A 23,400-nucleotide genomic window follows, 5' to 3' on the forward strand; every position below is an offset into this window, starting at 1 on the left:
TGGGGGAAATTATTATAAAAATTCTCGCTTGGAGGACTGTAGTTCGTTGGGAAAAATTCTTTAAAAATTCTCGCTTGCAGGACTGTAGGTCGTTGGAAAAATTACTTAAAAAATCCACGCTTGCAGGACTGTAGGTCGTTGGAAAAAATGAGTTAAAAAATACACGCCAGATGGATTGTAGGTCCATGGAAAAAATTACTTAAAAATTCACTCTTGAAGGACTGTAGGTCCATGGATAATATTACTTAAGGTACTTGTAACAGTTTTTATATGTTTGTATATTGATTTTTCTGCTTAATCTGGCTCTGGGTCTATCTCCAGTTCTAGAAATGTAGCTGTTTCGATGGAATGTAACCACTGATCTACTGGAGGTAATTTAGTAGGCTTGGCAGGGCAGTTGTACCGCATGCTGGGCAGATGTTGTGTCCGGTGTCATAGATCCTTGCCCCATATGAATTCAGACGGCTGCACCATCCCGAGCATAGTTGAGCCAAAACTACTCTGGTTTGTCGTGGCAGCTGATGCTCATCAAGACAATAAAAAGGGCGGGGCAATTATAAAAGCATGCTACTCTTTTGCAATCATCCTCAACACCGGGAGATCAACTTTTCCAACTTCAACTTTCGCAATCATATCCGGTCAGAACCAAGTAAATTGACCGTCCATTGACCATAATTGAACACCATCATAATGGATATTGTTGACTTAGATGCATTTTCTTTGAATGTAGCTCTGCAGGAAATTCTCATTTACATTATGAAGTCAGATGAAGAAGCATTTCAACATAGGGAATATTTTAATTTCTCTCTGATTGTAATTCTAATTCACCTCGTGAACTCAGATGGAAAAGTATTTCAGAATCAACAGTGGTCGAAAATAAAAGTTAGCGAATTATACAAAAAGAAGTCAACGTGCGGCATGTTCTCATTCATTCATTCTCACTTAATTTAGCACATTATGGGCTCAGTGGGCTCGAAGCATTTGTATAAATTGAAAATTACGGCAATAATTATCAGCAATTAGAAATGATAGCAAAAATCATTAACAATATTTTTTTCCGGACAGACAATTTTCTTTACAAACGTTTGTTTTTCAAAGCACCATTAAATTGAAAATATTCAAGTGGAAGTGTTGTGATTAAAAATAATTTTTATTTTTTTACTCATCCAACAGCTACATGAAATTCAGGTATATTTTAAAGAATTCTACATGTATTTTATCCTAATCCTTAATTCTACCTAAAAAATATTTTATTTTCCTTTCGCCAGGGCAAGAAAAATTAATTTTCCCTTAGGATTCACAATGTAACCTGTGAGGTCTGTAATAATTGGGTGATACGTTACCACTGTGATTTACAAAATGCGACCAACAATGCGTATGCCTTTAATTTCTTCATTGCTCTGAATCGTCAATTGCCATCGAATACCGACGCAAATATTGTTGCTGATGTTAGACCGGCCGGTGGTCGTAAGGTTGTAAAATTCTTAAATATTAAAATGAACGTTTGTAATGCCTTGGGTAATATGAAAACGAATCCATTGGTAATGATATTTCAGGAGAAAATGATACAACACAGCAATCTACCAGCGGAGTGTCCAATTAAAGCGGTAATTTGACTGAACGTGTATTGTTGTTTTATTGGGGAAAAAATTATTTATGTTATATTTTCATTTTAGAATACTCTTTATAACATTTCCGGTGTGATAGTAAGCCAAGATCTTATTCCTGGATTTGCACCCAGCTTGGATTTCAATGTAACCATAAAAAATACACGATCGGAAGCCTGTAGGTCCATGGAAAAAATTTTTTAAAATCCATGGAAAAAAACTACTTAACAAGTAAAAAAGTATCAGTCGGCTTTGCCGACTGAGATATACCCCCAACCTGTGTATATTGAAAAAAAATTTTCCCAAAATACGTATGTATTTAGGGGGGTTTAAAAATTTTGGGCGTTTGAACCGACAAAAATGTTGATTAGGATTAAAGATCAAAAGTTTTGAGAAGGAGATACTAAAAGGAATGGATCGACATTGACCGTTATGGAAGTGGATCTCTAGCCACAACATATGGTGCCATACGGGGTTTTTACACTCTTCGCGATGTTTGCTCAAGAAGTATGGACTTGCCTCAAAAAAAAACTTTTACCATCGTAAATGAGACAGCGAATGCAAGTAGCTTCATCAAAAATCAACGTGATTCGATATCAGGTCTTGAAGTGAACTTATCCGAAATTTTGTGTGGGTGGCATTGGATGGAGTGGACAAATATAGTCCATATTTGAACCTGATCTATATCTGGTAGATATATTAGGATGTGTAAAGTATAGATCAATTCGGCTACTCCCTTCACGAGTGACCGTACGAACAATTTTTCCGAACATTTTTGAACTTTTGTGGGGGAGGTACTTGAAGGGGTTGACCGATATGTCTTATCTTCAAACTTAAACTATGTTTGGACAAAATATTACTAAGCCTAAATTTTGGACCGAATCGGCAGATCCGTTCGAGAGTTACCTTGCGCTCCAACCACTTCACACTGTGTCATAGGGGTTTTTTGCAACTTTCAGGCTATTTTCTCAGGAAGTATGGACTTGCCCCTGATGAAACTTGTACCGTCGTATGGAGGGTAGTGAATACAAGTTTCTAAAACAAAAATCAAAGCGATTCGAGAGATGGCCCTAAACTGAACTTTTCCAAAATTTTGTGTGGGAGGTACCCGAAGGAGTGGACCGATTGAGTCCATATTGAAACCTTATCTAAGTTTGGTACACATTTCACGATGGGCAAAGCATGGACCAAATCGGTTACTCCATTCAAGAGTTATCGTGCGCACAAATTTTCCGAATATTTTCGAACTTTTGCGGGGGAGGTACCGGAAGGAGTGGACCGATATAGCCCAACTTCGAACTTAAACTAAGTTTGGGTAAAATATTACGAAAGCCAAAATTTGAACCGAATCGGTTCATACATCCGTTCGAGAGTTATCGTGCGCTCCAGCCAGCCAGACAGACAGACACACGGACGGACATTGCTCAATCGACTCCAAATTGTCTGAAACACATTTCGTCCAAACATACTTGGGGTCTAAAACCGTTATTTCGATGAGGCACATTTCGCCCGTGTGAAAGTGTATATACCCTCGTTAGCATAAGTGCTGAGGGTATAAAAATCCACGCTTGGAGGACTGTAGATCTATGGAAAAAATTATTTAAAAAATCCACGCTTGGAGGACTGAAGGTCGATGGAAAAAAATTACTTAAGCATGGATTTTTAAATTAATTTTTTCCAACGACCTCCAAATACTCCAAGCGTAAATTTTTTAAGTAATTTTTTCCAACGACCTCCAAATCCTCCAATCATGGATTTTTAAGTAATTTTTTCCATCGACCTACATTCCTCCAAGCGTGGATTTTTAAGTAATTTTTTCCATCGACCTACATTCCTCCAAGCGTGGATTTTTAAATAATTTTTTCCATCGACCTACTTAAAAAATGCACACTTGGAGGACTGTAGGTCCAGGGAAAAATTACTTTAAAAATCCACGCTTTTGTATTCAACAGAAGATTTCAAAAGGTCTTTTTCTGTCGTTAGAATTATCTGTAGCAAATAGAAGGCCCCTATAGAAACCTCAAGAGGTTTTCCTCGTCCATGAGGTCTGTTGTAGTCCATAGAGAGCCTCAAGGACTCCAGTAGTCCAAAGAACACCTCAAGAGGTCGCTGTAGTACATAAAAGTACTCAAGAGGCCTTCTGTAGTAAATATGAGATATTTTTTGTAGTCCATAGAATGCCCCTCAAGAGGTCTTTTGCAGTCCCTAGAACAATTTAAAAGGTCTTCTGAAGTGCATAGAAGACCATAAGATGCATAAATTTGCTGTCATCACCATGTTTTACGCCGCTGTCTGTCAGCCTTCGTTCCTTTGTCAGATACTTCACATGTTATTTTCTAATCGCTCGTAATACACATCTGTGGTTAACTCGTCCTTTTTTTGGTGGGGTATGGACACAAATAAGACTGATGTTAAAAAAATTTGAAAATCATGTTTATCATCTACCGGGCTGAACCTGTATTCCACATGTTTTAACATTTGCCGAGAAATTTTTTTTCTCTCATAAAAAAACAATCGTTATATTATAATCCATACAAATCCACAAACAAATTCGTCCTTTTTAATGGCTGCTATAATACAGTGCCTCACCTTTATGTGTTTTTGTGACGTCTTTCTCAATCCAGCGTATTTCCAGGGCATAAAGAATTCAAAAAATTCCAGGTGCATATTTGCAGATCATGGTCCTTACACAGCAAAAAATAATTACTGCATTTCAGGAATAGTGTTCATAAAGTCTTGCCAAGATTCAAATTTCTGCATTTTATGAACGCCTTTCATAAAGCGAAAAAATACTGTTTTTTCTGAGAGATTGAAAAAAAAACATTTTGGCAAGTTATTGTTTTTGTTATTATTGACTAACAACCACCACACACCACCAACCAAACCAGAGGCAAATTTTGCTACTTTCATTAATTCTTTTATTTTATATTATTGTAACTTAACCGTTTTTCTAATGATTTCCACTGTAGTTGTTATCGTCTTGTAAACATAGCAGAACAATACGAACCATATGTACACACATGGTGAGTCTATCAGCACTAGGTTGAGATATTAGATGTTGCCTTTATATTTAAGAAATTAGAAATTTGTAGTTGCGAACTATACAGCCAAACACTTTGTTTCTCCGACACAAAACGCACTGTAGTTGTTTAGTTTGTCAGTTAAGTATAGTTGTTATAACAACAAAATTGTTGTAGTTTAGGTATGTGTTGTGTGTGGTGTGGTTTGTTGATATAGTCTCAATGTGAGGGTGTGGTTTGTTGATACATTGTCAATACGATGGTGAGACGGCGAGACCATTCAAAAGAAAACGAGAACAATGTTGAGAGCATTTACCAAACAAGAGAGGAAATATGAGAGCAAATAGTGGAATATGGGGAAAAATAGGAAAGTGATTTTGCATCTCATGAAAATCTTACAAATTTTTGAAAAAATAGCGGCTTTCGGATGGAAATAAACAAAAACTTTACAGTATGAAAAATCACGAACGAAAATATGTACAAATTCTTGAAATATTTTTTTTTTTTTTTGTGTAAAACGTTCTTATGGGTAAACGCGCGGTATATGTTAGCTAACTATCTTTAACGGTTGTTCAAGGCAGCTTCCCAGGCGCCACCTTGGAGAGTTCAGTGTCCATTTGAAATGAAAGAGGGACCAAGTTAGGTCCTGATATTTGCCATGTTAAAGCCGGTCAGGGTCACTGCTTTGTATCTTTCATCCCCTATGTCACCCCTACCTCCCCAGCTAATATGCCTAGCACTTAGCTTGTTCCAACTACCAACTCTCCACCAAAGTGCATAAGTATTCTAAGTTCGCTGTATCCAAGTCGTTTCGACCACTTTGTGAATGAGAATTACATGCAATGAGATAAAAATAAAATCCACCGAAGTAAACCTTTACCTCCAACAATTCGAAAAATTGAAAAGTAGAACTCTAGGTGTTGAGGATGATTGCAAAAGATTACCATGCTTTAGAATTATTGGCGAGACAGAGTTCAGAAACTTTGTAACGCTAATGCTGCAATATCCGAACTAGAACTTGACATCCAAAAAACAATCATCAAATGTTTGCTGTTGTTGTTGGAATTTATTCTTATTTTCCTCAAATTCCTACACGTAAAAAACAAATTCATTCAATTTATGAATAGTGTTCAAAAATTGTTTCCAATGTTCAAATTTTTACATTGTATGAACCTAATTCATAAAGCAATAAATACTGGTTTCTTTTTTGAATGAAACAAAAACATGGGATATATGTATCTCTATTCTCTTTTGCAAAATATGAACCAATTCATTAATTTCAAAATAATCTTCTTTAAAGCAAGAAAAAGTTACTTATATTCAAAACTCTGTTTATATTTTTTATAAATTTATTTGTTCTATAAAAATTTTGTTTTTTTATTTTATTTTGAAATTAGTTTTTTTATTTTATTTTGAAATTATTATACCCTCAGCCTTTAGTCTAGAAAGGGTATATACACTTTCAAACGGGCAAAATTTGCCTCATCGAAATAATGGTTTTAGACCCCAAGTATGTTTGGACGAAATGTGTTTCAGATAATTTGGAGTTGATTTAGCAAAGTCCGTCCGTCTGTCTGTCTGGGGCGCACGATAACTCTCGAACGGATGGATGAACCGATTCGGTTCAAATTTTGGCTTTCGTAATATTTTGTCCAAACTTAGTTTAAGTTCAAAGATGAGCTATATCGGTCCACTCCTTCCGGTACCTCCCCCACAAAAGTTCCAAAATGTTCGGAAAATTTGTGGGCACGATAACTCTTGAAGGGAGTAACCGATTTGGTCCACACTTTGCACATCGTGAAATTTCTACCCGACCTAGATGAGGTTTCAATATAGACTCAATCGGCCCACTTCTTCGGGTACCTCCCACACAAAATTTCGGTCAAGTTTAGTTTAGGACCTGCTCTCGAATCGCTTTGATTTTTGTTTACGCAAGTTGTATTCGCTGTCCTCTTTACGACGCTGTAAGTTTCATTAGGGGCAAGTCCCTACTTCCTGAGAAAATAGCCTGAAAGTTACAAAAAACCCTATGACCCCGTGTGTAGTGGTTGGAGCGCAAGATAACTCTCGAACGGATCTGCCGATTCGGTCCAAAATTTGGCTTTCGTAATATTTTGTCCAAACTTAGTTCAAGTTCAAAGTTCGAAAATGTTCGGTCCATTTGGTCCATACTTTGCACATTATGAAATTTCTAGCAGACTTAGATGAGGTTCCAGTATGGACTCAATCGGTAAACTCCTTCGAGTACCTCCCACACAAAATTTCGGAAAAGTTCAGTTTAGGACCTGCTCTCGAATCGCCTTGGTTTTTGTTGTAACATCTTGTATTCACTGTTCCCTATACGAAGGTACAAGTTTCCTCAAGGGCAAGTCCATACTTCCTGCAAAAATAGACTGAAAGTTGAAAAACAAACCCTATGACAGCATGTTTATGGGTGGAAGCGCAAGATAATTCTCGAACGGAAATGCCGATTCCGGCTAAAATTTGGCTTTCGTAATATTGTTTCCAAACTTACTTTAAGTTTGTAGATAAGGCATATCGATCCACTCCTTCAAGTACCTACCCCACAAAAGTTCAAAAATATTCGGAAAAATTGTGCGCACGATAACTCTTGATGGGAGTGACCGATTTGGTCCATACTTTACACATTCTCATGATATCTACCAGATATAGATCAGGTTCGACTATGGACTATATTTGTCCACTCCATCCCGTACCTCCCACACAAAATTTTGGATAAGTTCACTTTAACAGCGTGTTTTTGTAAAAAGTTTTTGCCCATTCGTTCGTCGATTTCATGAACGAAGACACAATTTGGTTTTCATAGCGATTGACGTTTGTATTCGTGTGACAAACAAATGAAAGCTTTTTATTTTCGTAATTTTTTGGTTTTCGTAAAAAAATTACACGAACGAATACGTCAAAAATAAACGAATGGAAAAGACCCATCGTTTTGAATGAAAATTAAATAATTTGAGTAATAAATGTCACAAAACACACGAAAACTGGAAGGGAATGCACATCCGTTTCTTCATATTATCACAATTATTATACCCTCAGCCTTTAGGCTAAAGAGGGTATTTACACTTTGATACGGGCAAAAATGTGCCTCATCGAAATAATGGTTTTAGACCCCAAGTATGTTTGTACGATATCCGTTTCAGACAATTTTGAGTCGATCTAGTAATGTCCGTCCGTCTGTCTGTCTGTCCGTTTGTCTGTCTGTCTGGCTGGCTGGTGCGCACGATAACTCTCGAACGGATCAATCGATTCGGTTCAAATTTTGGGTATCGAAATATTTTGTCCAGATTTGATTTAAGTTCGAAGATGGGCCATATCGGTCCACTCCTTCAGGTACCTCCCTCTCAAAAGTTCAAAAATGTTCGGAAAAATTGTCCGCACGATAACTCTTGAAGGGAGTAACCGAATTAGTCCATACTTTGATGAGGTTCCAATATGGACCCTATTGGTTCACTCTTTCGGGTACCTCCCACACAAAATTTTGCTTAAGTGCAGTTTAAGGCCTGCTCTCGAATCGCTTTGATTTTTGTTGCAGCCACTTGTATTCACCACCCCCATTACGACGATATAATTTTTTTCAGGAGCAAGTCCATATATCCTCAGAAATCAGCACGAAAACTGCAAACAACCCATATAATATCATGTGTCGTAGTTGGAGTGCACGATAACTCTCGAACGGATCAACATATTTGGTTAAATGTTTGGGTCTTTCAATAGTTTGTCCAAACTTAGTTTAAATTCGAAGATAGACCATATTGGTCCACTCATTCCGGTACCTCCCCCACAAAGTTTCAAAATTTTTCGCCAAGATTGTGGGCATGATAACTCTAGGAGGGAATAACCGAATTGAGCCAAACTTTGCTATTGGTAATATTACTTTCAGGCATAGATCGAGTTCTAATATGGACTATATCGGTCCACTCATTTGAGTACCTCCCACACAAAATTTGGAAAAAGTATAGTTTAACAACTCCTCTCTGATCTTATTAATTTGTGACACAGCAGGTTGCACTTGCGGCCCCTGTTACGACGTTGTAATTTTTTTCGTGGGAAAGTCCATACTTCCTAAGATAATGACCCAAAAAGGTCCAGAAAATCCTACCGGCACCACCTAAACTGGCTAATGTGTAAAATAACCCTTTAAGAGAGAAATCGATTGAGCTTAAACTTTGTAAATTGAAAAGTAAAATTGTAATATATTTAAATTCAGAAAATTAAGTACAACAATAGTCTGTAAGGAAAATATCCATAGACTAATAAAGAAAAAAATATTTCCTACAGATTTGTATTAGGTCCGAATATGTACTACATCGGATCACTCCTATGGGTACACCCTACCCAAAGTTTGGAAAAAATGCACTCGTCTTGGATCATTCTGAATTTTGTTGCAACATGTAGTTTTTTGTGGCCCTTTCCATCCTGGAAAATTTTCCCAACAGCTAAAAAACCTACAGAAGTATTGTGTTAACTTTTTTTCTTCGGGTACGTGGCTGAGGGTATATCTCTGTCGGCTCAGCTGACTGATACTTTCTTACTTGTTTTTTGACAAATTTGATTACATTTTTTTCTTATTTTTTGTTTGTCATCTGTTTATCGGGGTTGCCATCAAGTAACACATTTTACGTGCAGATGCCTATGCAAAATTCACAAAATAAGTATCATGGAAACCCTGAAATATAAAAGCTTTTATGAAATAGACGAAAGCTTTTAGATAAAAACGAATGGTTCGTAAAATTTTACAAGAACCAAATTTTGAACGTATACGTTTTAGTACGAACGGTACGTGTGACAGGCAAGCATTTTTACAAAAACACGCTGTAAGACCTGCTATTGAATCACTTTGACTTTTGTTGAAGCAACTTACATTCGCTGCCTCAATTTCGATGGTAAAAATTGTTTCAGGGGCAAGTCCATACTTCTTGAGAAAACAGCCCTAAGGGTGTAAAAACCCCTATGGCACCCCCATGGTATATGTCGGTCCATTAATTTAAGTGCGTTTTCCGCAAAATTTTTGAACTTTAATCCTATTCAACATTTTTGTCGGTTCATACGACCAACATTTTGAAACCCCTAAATACTTAAGTTTTTTTGAAAAAAGTGTTTCAATTTGCACAGGCTGAGGGCATATCTCTGTCGGCAAAGCCGACTGATACTTTTTTACTTGTTATTTATTTGTTCCGTTACGTCTTACTCATTTAACATCTGCCAAATAACTAAAAAGCAAGCTACAGCATGCAAACTAAACAGAAAAATTTCCCTTTTTTTTGAATTTCTTATACTCTCAGCACTCTCAGCAAAAGTTCGGGAATTTTGCTCGCGAGACCATTGAGAGAGTGCTGAGAGTATAAGAGTGAGAGTGCTGAGAGCAGGGACGCACCATAGGTTTGTAGCGATTTTTACCTTGAAACAGTCGACATTCCTGCTTAAACAGTGGTTTTTGTACGTTAAAAATCACCACATCCGATTTTCGAATATTCCTTCAGATTTTTTTCCGAATTTGTGCAGATAATCGAAAATTCCCTTAAAATTTCCCTTTTTTTTCATTCGAGTTTTTTACGAATTCTTTCAGAATTCGGAAAGAAACTCTAATATTCCTTCCGATTTTTTTCCGATAAAACTTTCCGAATTCGTGGGCACCTTCACACAATTTTGTTCCGATTTCTGAAGGAATTCGAAATCAGAATCGGATACTTGTGCAGAGTTTCGTTCCGAATTCGGAAAAAAATGTTAGCTGGGCAACAACAATTGTTGAAACGGAGTCAATGTGCATGTAGATACGATGGAGGGAAAGAAAGACAAAAACAATAGAAGCAAAACCACAACATCTTTATAGGCCAGCGACGACCACAGAAATACAACCAAAGCGAAGACATGTATGAACGTATGAGTGAAAAAAGCAACAACCACATTATGTTTTTGTTTGTTTTCATTCATTTTCACTGTACGTGAGAGAGAGAAGCAAATGCAAACACAACTCAGTGGGCGCCCTCACTATACGATCTAAGCCGGTGGTGCTCAAAATATTTTGTGCATTAGTCTATCTGAGCGAGCCATTCCTTTGCTAAACCACGGCAGATGAAAAAAAATGAGAACATATGCTGTTGTTGTAGTCACGTTAACGTATATGGGTGATCTTGGCTGATCTAAGCAAAGAAGCTCGTCCCTGTTATAGGCAAAGCACAAAAACCGGTTCTTGTCAGAAAAAAAATAAATAAAATAATGGGCAATTCAGTCAATTTTGTCAGAGCAGGAGTAGTTGCCATCATTATAGTATTTAGGACCATGCCAAAATCATGGATGTTAGGACTCGTTTGTCGGATATATTCACTGGACAATAGCCGTAGACTATCCCCGCATTTTCACATACAATATCAGGAACCTATGATGACGTTATTTTAGTTTATAGTAATAAAATACGTAATTTTTCTTTTGTTCAGAGACTTATAATGAAATTTGATTTGGAACATTTCTTCTTTTAACATAATCCCCAAAAAGTGAAGTATTTTAGGAGATTTTGACTCAGTATGGAATAAATTTTAATTAAGAGTCTAAAAGTTTTCCAAATAATTTCTACCTATAATATCTAATTTTGTGACGTAATATTCTTAACAAAGTGTTTTACTTAGATATATAGTTTGTTCTGGGACTTATAGTGAAATTTTGTGTAGAATATTTCTTTTTTTAACAACTTTTGTCTAAAACTAAATTTCATGTTACTTTCATGCATCAACCCAAAAAAAAGAACAAAACAAATTTATTAAAAAAAAATATTTGGGTGTTTTGTTGGCAAATTTGATGTATATATTTTCTTGATATATATTGTAAATACATAATTCATTTATTTGGCGACTTATATTGAATATTTTTGTCTTTGACGTCTTCTATCTAGAATGAAGTTTTGTGGGATAAAACGTAATAAACTCAGATAAAGTACAACATTAACCCTAAAACGTGATTTTACTTTTGACAGAATCCTGGCGTTTAGGTACGATTTAGAGTTTTGGTGTATTCGGGAACCTATAGTAAAAATTAAATGACAAATAAAAAAATTTACCAAAAAGACCCCTTTAGTGACTCGCATGAGGGTTAATTTTTTTCATAAAAAGATACCCCGCATTGTTGTCAGTAATATTGTCAAAGACACTTTATACCTAAAATTCAAGGATTCCAAGGAATATGATGATGAATATTTCAAAACCTGTAGAAATGGGCGGAAATAGTCTCGCCTATTCAGGTTACTTCCCGACGTAAACTTTCAAAACGCCGATACACGTGTCTTCTTTTTTTCGGTCCTCTTTCATAATCTGGCCGAATTATCTTGTAATTATTTTTTGTGTTGTACAGTGTTATTAACCATCTTTTGACACCGCAGCGTGATAGACGACCAAAAATAAGAAGACACGTGTCCCGGCGTTTTTCCCTATCACTTCAACTTTCGCTGTTATGGGCCCCCAAAGACCTGAGGCTTTGATGTCAAAAGGGATCATTTCAAGGTCAAAATCATCAAGGTCAAATTTCCATTATATTTTTTTTCTCGGATTTTAGACTGCAGATATCAAACCGATCAAAAATGATTGAAAGCACAAAAACCGGTTCTTGGCAGCAAAAAAAAAAAAATAAATAAAATAGTGAGCAATGTAGGGTAAACTAGAAAATTTATTTTTGTATTTTAGAAAACCATTTATACTTTTGCAAAAATAGTATTGTGTACATAAATACAAAAATTTGTCCATTCACTTTAAAAGAGGTGCGTTCAAATTATGAACAAAAAATTACACTATGCGGCACGAAAATTATTAACCATATTTTGACACAGCAGCATGATAGACGGCCAAAAATAAGAAGACACGTGTCCTGGCGTTTTTCCCTATCACTTCAACTTTCGCTGTTATGGGCCCCCAAAGACCTGAGGCTTTGATGTTACAAGGGATCATTTTGTCAGGCACATATCTTCTAAACCGCCCTAAATTTGGGATTACTCGTGGAGGCAAGGTTGTAGCTCTCGTCCTAAAGATAACACCGTCCGACAAAAAATTTTGTTACACTTGAACCGGACTATATACATTTGAAAGTATAGGCAAAATGGAGTATAATGGTATTTTTAATTTTTCGTTTTCTCATCGTTTTGACCTTTTAGAGGTCAAACAAATTTCAAAGGTCAACATTTTTCAAAAAAATATTTAAAATACTTGTAATCGTCCTACGATGCTGGTATTGTTGTAATATTAAAGAGGAGAGCATAGGCTTTATATAATAATTATAAATTATTGCATTCCAGGATAAAAAGGACATCAAAAATATCCTTGAAAAATTAAGTCAAAAGTAAGCATTTTGGCAGGCGCATATCTCCTAAACCGCGAAGAATTTTAATTTGCTCATGGAGGCAAAGTTGTAGCTCTTGTCATAAAGAACATCAATTCTGGACAAATGAAATCCACCGTGAACCGTTCCAAGAAAGTTGTTTATTGAAATCTTAGGTACATTTTTGTAGTTGACTGTATCCTTAATTTTTGAGCGGTTCGGTATCTGTGGACCAAAATAGGAGCAACAAGTAAAAAAGCATTAAGTTCGGCCGGGCCGAACTTTTCATACCCTCCACCATAAAATATTCATTCCTGTCCCCAACTTTAAGTGAGTACGTTAAAATGTGAGATAATGTACATGTACATATACTTCATTCGGGAGGCCCTTTTTTATGGTGCCTAGTTAGATAACTGTTGACAATTTTTGGTGCGCTAGAAATTGGGAGATACTGTTATATAGGGGTTATAATAAAACATGGGCCTATGTTGACAGTTTTTGAAGGGAGCCTTTAATGTCAAATAACTCCTAATTCGGTTAAAAATTGCAGCTAGAATCCTCAAAATACCGAAAATTTGTACATAACATGGGAACTTCAAATGTCATTAACAGCTAGTTCGGAGGTATGTGGGCTATACGAAAATATGAACTTAAATGAACAATTTTTGTTGCAGAATTTTTGTTGACTTTTAAATTTCAAATTACAGAAAGTTCGTCCAAAAAATAAAGCTATGGTACGGAAAATTGGGAGGTTTGTTTTGGGGCTATACAAAAACATGGACCTACGTTCGGTTAAACATTTTAAGTAAAATCCTCAAAGTACCGAAAATCGGGAAATATCGTTATATTGGGGCTATGTTGAAAATTGTTGATGCAGATGTGTGGTGACCACTACAACCTTCAAATGTCAAATTACAGTTAGTTCGATTAAAAATTGTAGCTAAAATTGCCAATTACTGAAAATTGGGAGGTACCGTTACATGGGAGCTATATCCGAACATGGACCTATGTTGACAATTTTTGATGGAGAGGTGTTGCGACCACTAAGAACTTCAAATGTCAAATTACTGCTAGTTCGGTTTAGTATTGTAGCTAAAATCATCAAACTACTGAAGATCGTGAGGTACTTTTATATGGGAGCTTTATCAATACATCGACCTTTCTTGACAATTTTTGGTGGAGAGGAGTGGTGACCACTAAGAATTTAAGAACCCTAAATATCAAATCATAGCTAATTCGGTCTAGAAATGTGAATTTAAACGTCAAAATATCTGAAATCGGGCGGTAACGTTATATGGGGGCTATTCCAAAACGTGGACTTATGTCCACTAGTTATATAAGTTTATTGACATTTAAGAACCCTAAATGTCAAAATACCGCAAATCGGGGGGTACCGGTATATGGGGGCTATACCAAAACGTGGACCTATGTCAACAAGTTTTGTTATATATGTTTATTGATACTTAAGAACCCTAAATGTCAAATTATAGGCAAATCGGTCTGAAAATGTAGCTAAAAACGTCAAAATACCATAAATCGGGGGTACCGTTATATGGGGGCTATACCAAAACGTCGACCGATATAGCCCAGCCCGAACTTGACCTGCCTGCAAACAAAAGACGCATTTTCCCAAAATTTCAGCGTCCTATCTCCATTTTTGTGGATGCTAGAGTGATTACCACAGACGGACGGACGTGCTCAGATCGACTTAGAATTTTACCCTGATCAAGAATATATATACTTTATAGGGTCGCAAATGAGTATTTCAATGCGTTACAAACGGAAAAACAAACTTAATATACCCTCCATACTATGGTGGAGGGTAGAAAAAGTATAGAAATCTAATATTTTAAAAAGGGTTTGGCTCATTTCGCATTTAAGAACCGTTCATAGACATTTCGTATGTTCCAGAAAGTTGTTTGCTGATGTCTTTGCCAAATTATTGTGGTTGATTGTTTTCTTGAATTTTGAACGGTTTAATATCTATGGAGAGGAAACCAAGAAAAGAGGATAAAAATCGCATTTGTTTAGATATTTTGGCCATTAAGAACCATTTCTACAGAGTTCGTATTTCCTAGAAAGTTGTTTATTGAGATCTAACGAACATTTTTTTAGTTGGTTGTTTGCTTCAATTTTGATCGGTTTGATATCTATAGACTAAAATCCGAGAAAAAACCATAATGGAAATAGGACCTTGACGAGTTTGACCTTGAAGATGAGGTCAAATGGATTTTATGTGTTTACAATTATTATTCTTTAGGACGAGAGCTATAACTTTGCCTCCACGTATATTCACAAATTCCAAGGGGTTTAGAAGATATGTGCCTGACAAAATGATCCCTTTTAACATCAAAGACTCAGGTTTTTGTGGGCCCATAACCGCGAAAGTTGAAGTTGATTTTGGTCTTCTATCTTATTTTTGGTCTTCTATCACGCTGTGGTATCAGAATGTGGTTAATAAACCATGACTCAAAAAATAACACACAGTGTTATGAACGGAATTAGTAAAATCTTCATTCTTATGTTTTTCTGTGTATTACAAACGTTTAATCGTACACTGAATAAACACTTTGCCGACATAAATTTTTTCCTGATAAAAATCAATCGTTATATTATAATCCACGCTGGGTATATATCCAGGTATAAAATTGTCATCTACTATCAGGTCAGAGATGTTATAAAGAGTATCCTACAAAGAAAATAGAAAATAAATACATTTTTTACTTCAAACAAAAAGCAGCAGCAGAATTCTTTGTGATCACCTTCTTAATTGGACACTCTGCCGGTAAATTGCTTTGTCGTATCATTTTCTGCTGAAATATCATAACCAAAGGATTCGTTTTCATATTTTTCAAAACATCACAAACTTTGATTTTAACATTTATAAATTTTATAACGTTACGACCACCGATAGGTCTAGCATCGACCAGAATATTCGCATCGGTATTCGATGGCATTTGGCGATTTAGAGCAATGAGGAAATTAAAGGCAAACTTGTTTGCAGATACCTTGCGTAAATCACACTTGTAATGTTTCACCCAATCGACACAGGATTCACAGCTTAAATTATGAATATTCAAGGAGAATGAAAATTTTTTGCCCTGACAAATAAAGAAAATATTTGTAAGCTTTTAGTGGGAAATTTGTGTTCCTTCATGAATTCTTCAAAATCTACCTGAACTTCAAGTAACTGTTGGATAAGTAAGAAAATGAAAATAATTTTAAACCACAACATTTCCAATTGAATATTTTTACTTTAATGATATTATTTTGATAATAAAGAAAATGTTCTATTCGAAAAAATACAGTTTGTGGACTTTGATACACACCTAAGTGCAGCTAATAATTACTTTATATAATTACTAGTGGACCGGGCGAACTCCGATGATTTTGGTTCAAAAATGGCATGCAATTATTATTATCACGATGCAGAATACGCTGGTCAATTGAAAACATTTTTTTCGTTTGAACTATTTGTTGTGATTTAGAATTTTTTTGTATACTCGATACCATTCATGATTATGCAATCATGATATTGGTAGCGATCAGCAAATTCCGTTTTGCTAACATTAATCTCTGTAATATAGAGTAATATGTATGACGTCAAGCCATTCGGGTAAGTCTCCAGACTTAAGCAATCGCGTGATTAAGAATCTTTGAACCACTAAGTTCAGATTTACATTAAGCAATATTTATTCAGGTAACTGCCAGTTTGTTTTTGTAGTATAAATGAAAAATATTCGGTAACACAGTCGAACAAAGGTAATATCATCACCGCCTTATTTTTTAAAATAGATGATTTTGAAAAATCCCAATTTCTCGTCACAAAACACAGTACAACAAAATTGAACTTTTTCAAAATTACAAGAAACCCCAAACAAGTTATGAAAGCGAACCGAAAAAAAGAAGACACGTGTATCGGGAAGTAACCTAAATAGGCGTGGCAAGTTCCGCTCATTTCTACAGGTTTTGAAATATTCGACATCAGATTCCTTGGAATTCTTGCATTTTAGGTATAAAGTGTCTTTGGCAATATTACTGACAACAATGCGGGGTATCTTTTTATGAAAAAATTTACCCTCATGCGAGTCACTAAAGGGGTCTTTTTGGTCCAGTTTTTTTTAAAAAAGTTTAAAAACTCCTTTGAAATGAGATCGTATCAAATCAAAATATTCTACAAAATTATTTGTCATAAAATTTTACTACAGGTCCCCGAATACACCAAAACTCTAAATCGTACCTAAACGCCAGGGATCTGTCAAAAGTAAAATCACGTTTTAATGTTAATGTTGTACTTTATCTGAGTTTATTAAGTTTTGTCCCACAAAACTTCATTCTAGATAGAAGACGTCAAAGACAAAAGTATTATCTATAAAATTTCAATATAAGTTGCCGATTAAACGAAATATGTATTTACAATATATATCAAGAAAATATATACATCAAATTTGCCAACAAAACACCCAAATATTTTTTGAATAAATTAGTTTTGTTCTTTTTTCGAGTTGATGCATGAAAGTAACATGAAAAATGTGTTAAAAGAAGAAATATTCTACACAAAATGTCACTGTATGTCCCAGAACAAACTAGATATCTAAGTAAAATACTTTGTTAAGAAAATGACGTTACCAAATTAGATATTATAGGTAGAAATTATTTGTTAAACGTTTAGACTCTTAATTAAAATTTATTCCATACTGAGTCAAAATCTCATAAAGTACTTCACATTTTGGGGATTGTGTCAAAAGAAGAAATGTTCCAAATCAAATTTCAGACTATCCCCGCATTTTCACACACAATATCAGGAACCTATGACTTATCCTGATGACGTTATTTTAGTTTACGGTACTAAAATACGTAATTTTTCAAAGTGCGATCTATGTTGTCAATATTTTCCCTATATATATTCACCATAGATATTTCAAAAACAGTTTGGATCGAGAACACATAATCTTCTGAAAGAATTTATTATGAACAAACATCAATAAAATATATTTTGTGACCGCAGATAACGAAAATGTGAATAAAAACGGTAGAATATGGTCCTGAATCATATATGAAAAGCGAAAGCTTCTGGAGATGTTAAATATTATAGCTACTAATTTCTTTTGTTCAGAGACTCATAATGAAATTTGATTTGGAGCATTTCTTCTTTTGGCACAATCCCCAAAATGTGAAGTACTTTATGAGATTTCGACTCAGTATGGAATAAATTTTAATTAAGAGTCTAAACGTTTAACAAATAATTTCTACCTATAATATCTAATTTTGTAATGTAATTTTCTTAGCATATTTCTTCTTTTAACAACGTTCGTCTAAAACTAAATTTCATGTTACTTTCATGCATCAACCCAAAAAAAGAACAAAACAAATTTATTCAAAAAATATTTGGGTGTTTTGTTGGCAAATTTGAATGAAGTTTTGTTGGACAAAACGTAATAAACTCTGATAAAGTACAACATTAACCCTAAAACGTGATTTTACTTTTGGCAGATTCCTGGCGTTTAGAGTTTTGGTGTATTCAGGGATCTATAGTAAAATTTTATGACAAAACATGTTGTAGAATATTTTGATTTGATACGATCTCATTTTAAAGTTTTTAAACTTTTTTGAAAAAATGGACCAAAAAGACCCCTTTAGTGACTCGCATGAGGGTTATTTTTTTCATAAAAAGATACCACGCATTGTTGTCAGTAATATTACCAAATGCAAGGATTCCATGGAATCTGATGTCGAATATTTCAAAACCTGTAGAAATGGGCGGAACTTGCCACGCCTATTCAAGTTACTTCCCGACGTAAACTTCCAAAACGCCGATACACGTGTCTTCTTTTTTTCGGTCCTCTTTTATAATAATAACAATAATAATAATAATAACAATTTTTTGCGGCTCAGATGGGAAAATGCTTTTGCGCATTCACGGCGAGTCGTCACTCATCGTGGTATGTCGGGCTCGATCTTTATACCGACTAAAAACCCACCAGATCACTTCTGGGAGCTGCGTCCATCTCGGCACCACTTTCCCAGGCCCTTGTGGTCTTCTTCTCCTTGTTTGTTTGCGTCCAAGCACCGCTGTTTGCTTACTCTAAGCGTTATCTAGGTCTAGCTTTTTCTTTCTCAACAGCTCTTCGCAGTATCTTGCGATTGCATTCCACTGTTCTCGATCTGTTACCATTTTCTCCACTATATTTTCGACAGATATATCTCCAATTTCTGCTCGGAGTTCGACCCATCGATTGCACGAAAAGAACGTTTGCTCCGCGTCGTCTATTGTTTCTTTTTCCTCGTATAGGCAAAATGGGGAACTACACTTTCCTCATTTAAACAAATATTTTCGGAAATATCCATGACCGGAGAGCATCTGTGTAATGTAATAGTTTCCATATCCGTGTCTTCTATTCACCAGGGACGTACGCAGGGGGAAGGGGCACGGGGGGCCCTGGCCCCCCCCCCCCCCCCCGAAATGGTTTGGTCGAACAAAATTTATTAAGCTACTATAACCAATTATTAAATTTTTTCTTTGTCATAAACATTTTTTATGTTAGGAGATTTCAAATGAAAACTTATATATCTATCTTATATATATGAAGTTTCTGTACAGAAAATGTACATCAAGTCAAGTTATGTAAGATTTTTTTTCAAATTTTTTGTTTGTATACTCCTTCGGGAGAAACTTCCAATGAAATCTGAATTACGTCTTCATGCCTCATCATTCCACTATTAAATACGAATTCCGTAATGAATATACTCCATATTTGTTATGTTTTATTCAAGCTATATTGAGGTCTCGAGGCTTTACACTTATCCTGAATCCAAAATAATTCAGTATTGTGGGAATGGAAGTGCATGAAAAATGACTATTTGACAAAATGTATGAAGCGTTCTTCGTGGACTATATATTGAAAGCCAATTAGAAATTTGTTTCGCTGCCTTCACCAACATTTTTTTTACTTGTTGCTAAACAAGAGGATAAAATTATGAAGAAAAATGAATTTGAGTTCGTCAAAAACTGCTAAAATTTGCTATATATAGCATACTCACTTGCATTTGTTCCCTATAATTGCACATATCGCTCATTTATATTTCAAAAAATCAAGTTTCGAGAAAAACGCGTTTTATGTTGCGGAATAAAATTTGACTTCCCAACTTAAAAAGGTTAATACACAAAAAATAAAATAACTATTGGGATCATCTTTTGTACAGATTTTGCCAGATATTCGTGCTAAATTTCTGTGCAAGATCAAGCATGATTCGAATTGTTTTAGTTCTTTATAACCTCAAAAAACCTTTTTGTTGATTTATGCCAAACTCCTAGAAAACAAGCTGTAACTCGTTGATTTTTAGAGATATCAACATGAAAATTTGACACAAGATAAAATAAATGTCGTAGAAAAAATAGAAATTGCTAACTCAAAAAACCCGTTTTTTTATTTATGCCACTCTTTGAGTAAATGAGCGATATGTTTGGACGGACAGACCGTCCGTCTGTATCTCAGTTGTCTGGAAGGCTGGAGCGCATGATAACTTTCGAACGGATCAACCGATTTGGTCAAAGTTTTGGATCTCGTAAAGAAAAAAATTTCGCTAAAATGGTAGTAATCGATTCGATCTGAACTTTGCACATCGCAGTATTTCTTCCAGAAATATATCGAACCCAAAATTGATTATATCGGTCCAGTTCTTCAAATAAATTTTTTTTCCAAATGTACAACAAGTTCCAAGAGAATATGTGTGGCCAACATCTTTAGGTACGTCCCTCTCAAATTTCAACATAAGTGCAGCTTAAGACTGATCCTTTGGACTTTTTTGACATTTGTAGTCTTGTTTACTGCGATATCAAATTTTGAGGGGGAAAGTCCATGCTTCAAAGCTCTAAATTCTAAGGAGACCAACTAAAATGGCTTGTGGGAGCAGTAACTATTCATAGATGAAAAAAAAACAAAAAAATATCGCCGGAGGAATTTTCAAATAAATCGCGGTCAAAGTTCACATTTTTTGGGTTATTTTAGGTTTTCACGATTTTGCGTGGGAACGACAAGTCCTATCGAAATGGGACTAAAGAAAATGTTAAAGAGGATTTTCACTGCTACAACATTTTCCTTAGTTGCCTTTCGATAGGACTTGCCGCATCCAGCAAAATCCTGAAAATCTAAAATGAACCTAAAAATGTGAACTTTGACCGCGATTTATTTAAAAATCCCTCCACCTATTTTCCCAGGTGTAAGCCGTTTTCAACTAATGTTAGTTAAGGACTCCATACATGACATTGTTGTATAAGGAGGCGATACAGTCAGTGCATTGTCCCAATTTGAACTTCTATATCTCAAAAATGGTAAAACTTAGGAAAAAGTAGTAAAGGCCAATCGTGTAGAGAATTTGTACAGCTACAACATTTTTAGTCCCATTACGATAGGACTTGCAATTTCCAAGCAAAACCGTGAAAACCTAAAAGACACCTAAATATGTGAACTTTGACCGCGATTTATTTAAAAATCCATCCAACGATTTTTTTTTCTTGTTTTTGGATTTTTCTCATCTATGAACATTGTAGTTTCCGAAACTGCAAAAACTTCCCAAGTGTAAGCACCTTTCAATTAAAGTTAGTTAAGTCGTTCTTTAACATTATACCAAAAGTAAAGAATGCAGCCGGAACAACAATCATGAAAATTTTCGACTTATATTATTTTGTCACGACTTAGCTAGAGTTTGCCAATTGGTTTCTGAGATATTTGATCGACCATGCTGTGGCTTAGTCCAAACATGAGTTTTGTAGTCTCAAACAGTACTCTGAAAAGGATTTGGAGTCTATGAATCGTAGTCTGTATCGTCCGTTTTTAAATTTCTTAAGTTTTTAATTAATCAAATTTGGCGTTTTTATGGCATTAAAGAATAGTTTATTCTTAGGTTATCGACACAATAGCTAGGTATAGAAGTCCAATCTGTGCTCGCAGATACGTGTTATTCTTCTTTATAGAAGTCGTATGGGTATTTCGATATGTAATTAAAAAAATGAGGCGTTATGTTCGGGTCGAACTATACCCCTATACCCTATAACTCCTGTATAACTCAATTCGTCCTACTCGCGAATATAGTTAAGTAGGGATTGGATTAAAACGTGGATATATTTTAACCACTTTCTGCATGGAGGCTCTTTCACAAAAAGGAATCCCAAAATCTGTATTACAGCTGATATTCTAAAAATTAGATTAAGAGCTTTAAAATACTGAAAATCTTGCGATAGCAGAAATAATGGCAATTCTCTGTACTTTTAAAATGCTGGGATATACCATAACGTTGACCTATAGTTTTAATCATATAGGTCCAAAATACAAATCCAAAATACTGAAAACGGGGCGCAACTTTTATATGGCGACTATACCAAACGTGGTTTCAATTTCAATTCTAAATATCTTATATTTAACTTATATGTAATACTCTGTAAAAAGTTAAAATTGTATCCTAAATATTGTGATCTTTCTCTACTGAATTTTTATACTTTGTGTCAATATTTCATATAAAATCAACAGCAAGTTGGGCCCCCCCCGAAATGAAATCCTGCGTACGTCCCTGATCCATACGTAGCCGTTTCCTTTTCCTTCTCTTGTAGGGTTTATACTTTTTCTGTCTGGGATCCATATTCTAGCAGTTTTTAATTCATCCTCAAACCAGCGACCACTTTTTTCTGATGGGTATTGTTCACTAATGATCATAATATCAGCCTCTTGTTCGCGCACTATCTGGGGTAGAAATGTATCTGCAACTCGTCTTCTATGCATGTTCAGTTGTAAAATTTTCATATTGTTTGTTTTTTATTATGAATGCAGCTTTTGGAACCAGGCAAGTGGTTCACATGACGCTTCCCTTTTTCTACGCATATGCAGCATTTGGTTTGGTTTTTGCAATCCTTGCGTGTATGTACAACATTTTCAAGTCTTTTTAAAGTTAATAAAACCTAAAAAGTATCAATAAATTGTATAAGATCCTCCAACATAATCTTCAGTAGTGGGATGCCAAAAAATTTACATCCACAGGTCCATTGAGAGAAGGCCCGCCAAAGTTTTAAGATTCGGAGAAATTTGTTATCACTACCAATATGTTCAAGTTTCGATTTATTCAATATTATCATCTTTAATCAACAAATGTGTAATTTGCATTAATTAATCATTAATTTGTATTTAATAATTATTATTTTCTTTCGCGTTTAAGTGAACCTTTCGCAAATATTTTACCAAGTTCTGTTTTTTGCTCGAAAAATGCCATGGTAAAATTATAGTCCAACGTTGGAGCATAATTGGGAATAATCCCATCATCAATTACCATATTGCTTACATTATAAAGGACATTCTATAACAAAAACAAACCAAAATAAATAAGAAAACACCCACTAACTATCCATAAATGCACCCCAACTTACCGTCATTAAGGGACACTACAGTGGAAAGTTGCTACGT

The 23,400-nt window shown here is 35.2% G+C and overlaps 1 protein-coding gene across 1 annotated transcript; it reads left to right on the plus strand.

Moving 5' to 3' along the window:
- The first annotated feature begins 1,177 nt into the window (after positions 1-1,177).
- Positions 1,178-21,226, plus strand: LOC141386872 (uncharacterized). The gene is made up of 4 exons (XM_073955773.1): positions 1,178-1,188; positions 1,295-1,607; positions 1,677-1,785; positions 21,168-21,226. The coding sequence occupies exons 1-4, from the start codon at positions 1,178-1,180 to the stop codon at positions 21,224-21,226; spliced, it is 492 nt and encodes a 163-aa protein (XP_073811874.1).
- Positions 21,227-23,400: the final 2,174 nt, after the last annotated feature.

This window comes from Musca autumnalis, unplaced genomic scaffold (assembly GCF_047663935.1).
Source record: "Musca autumnalis isolate F117 unplaced genomic scaffold, ASM4766393v1 scaffold_5, whole genome shotgun sequence".
Lineage (NCBI taxonomy): Eukaryota > Metazoa > Arthropoda > Insecta > Diptera > Muscidae > Musca > Musca autumnalis.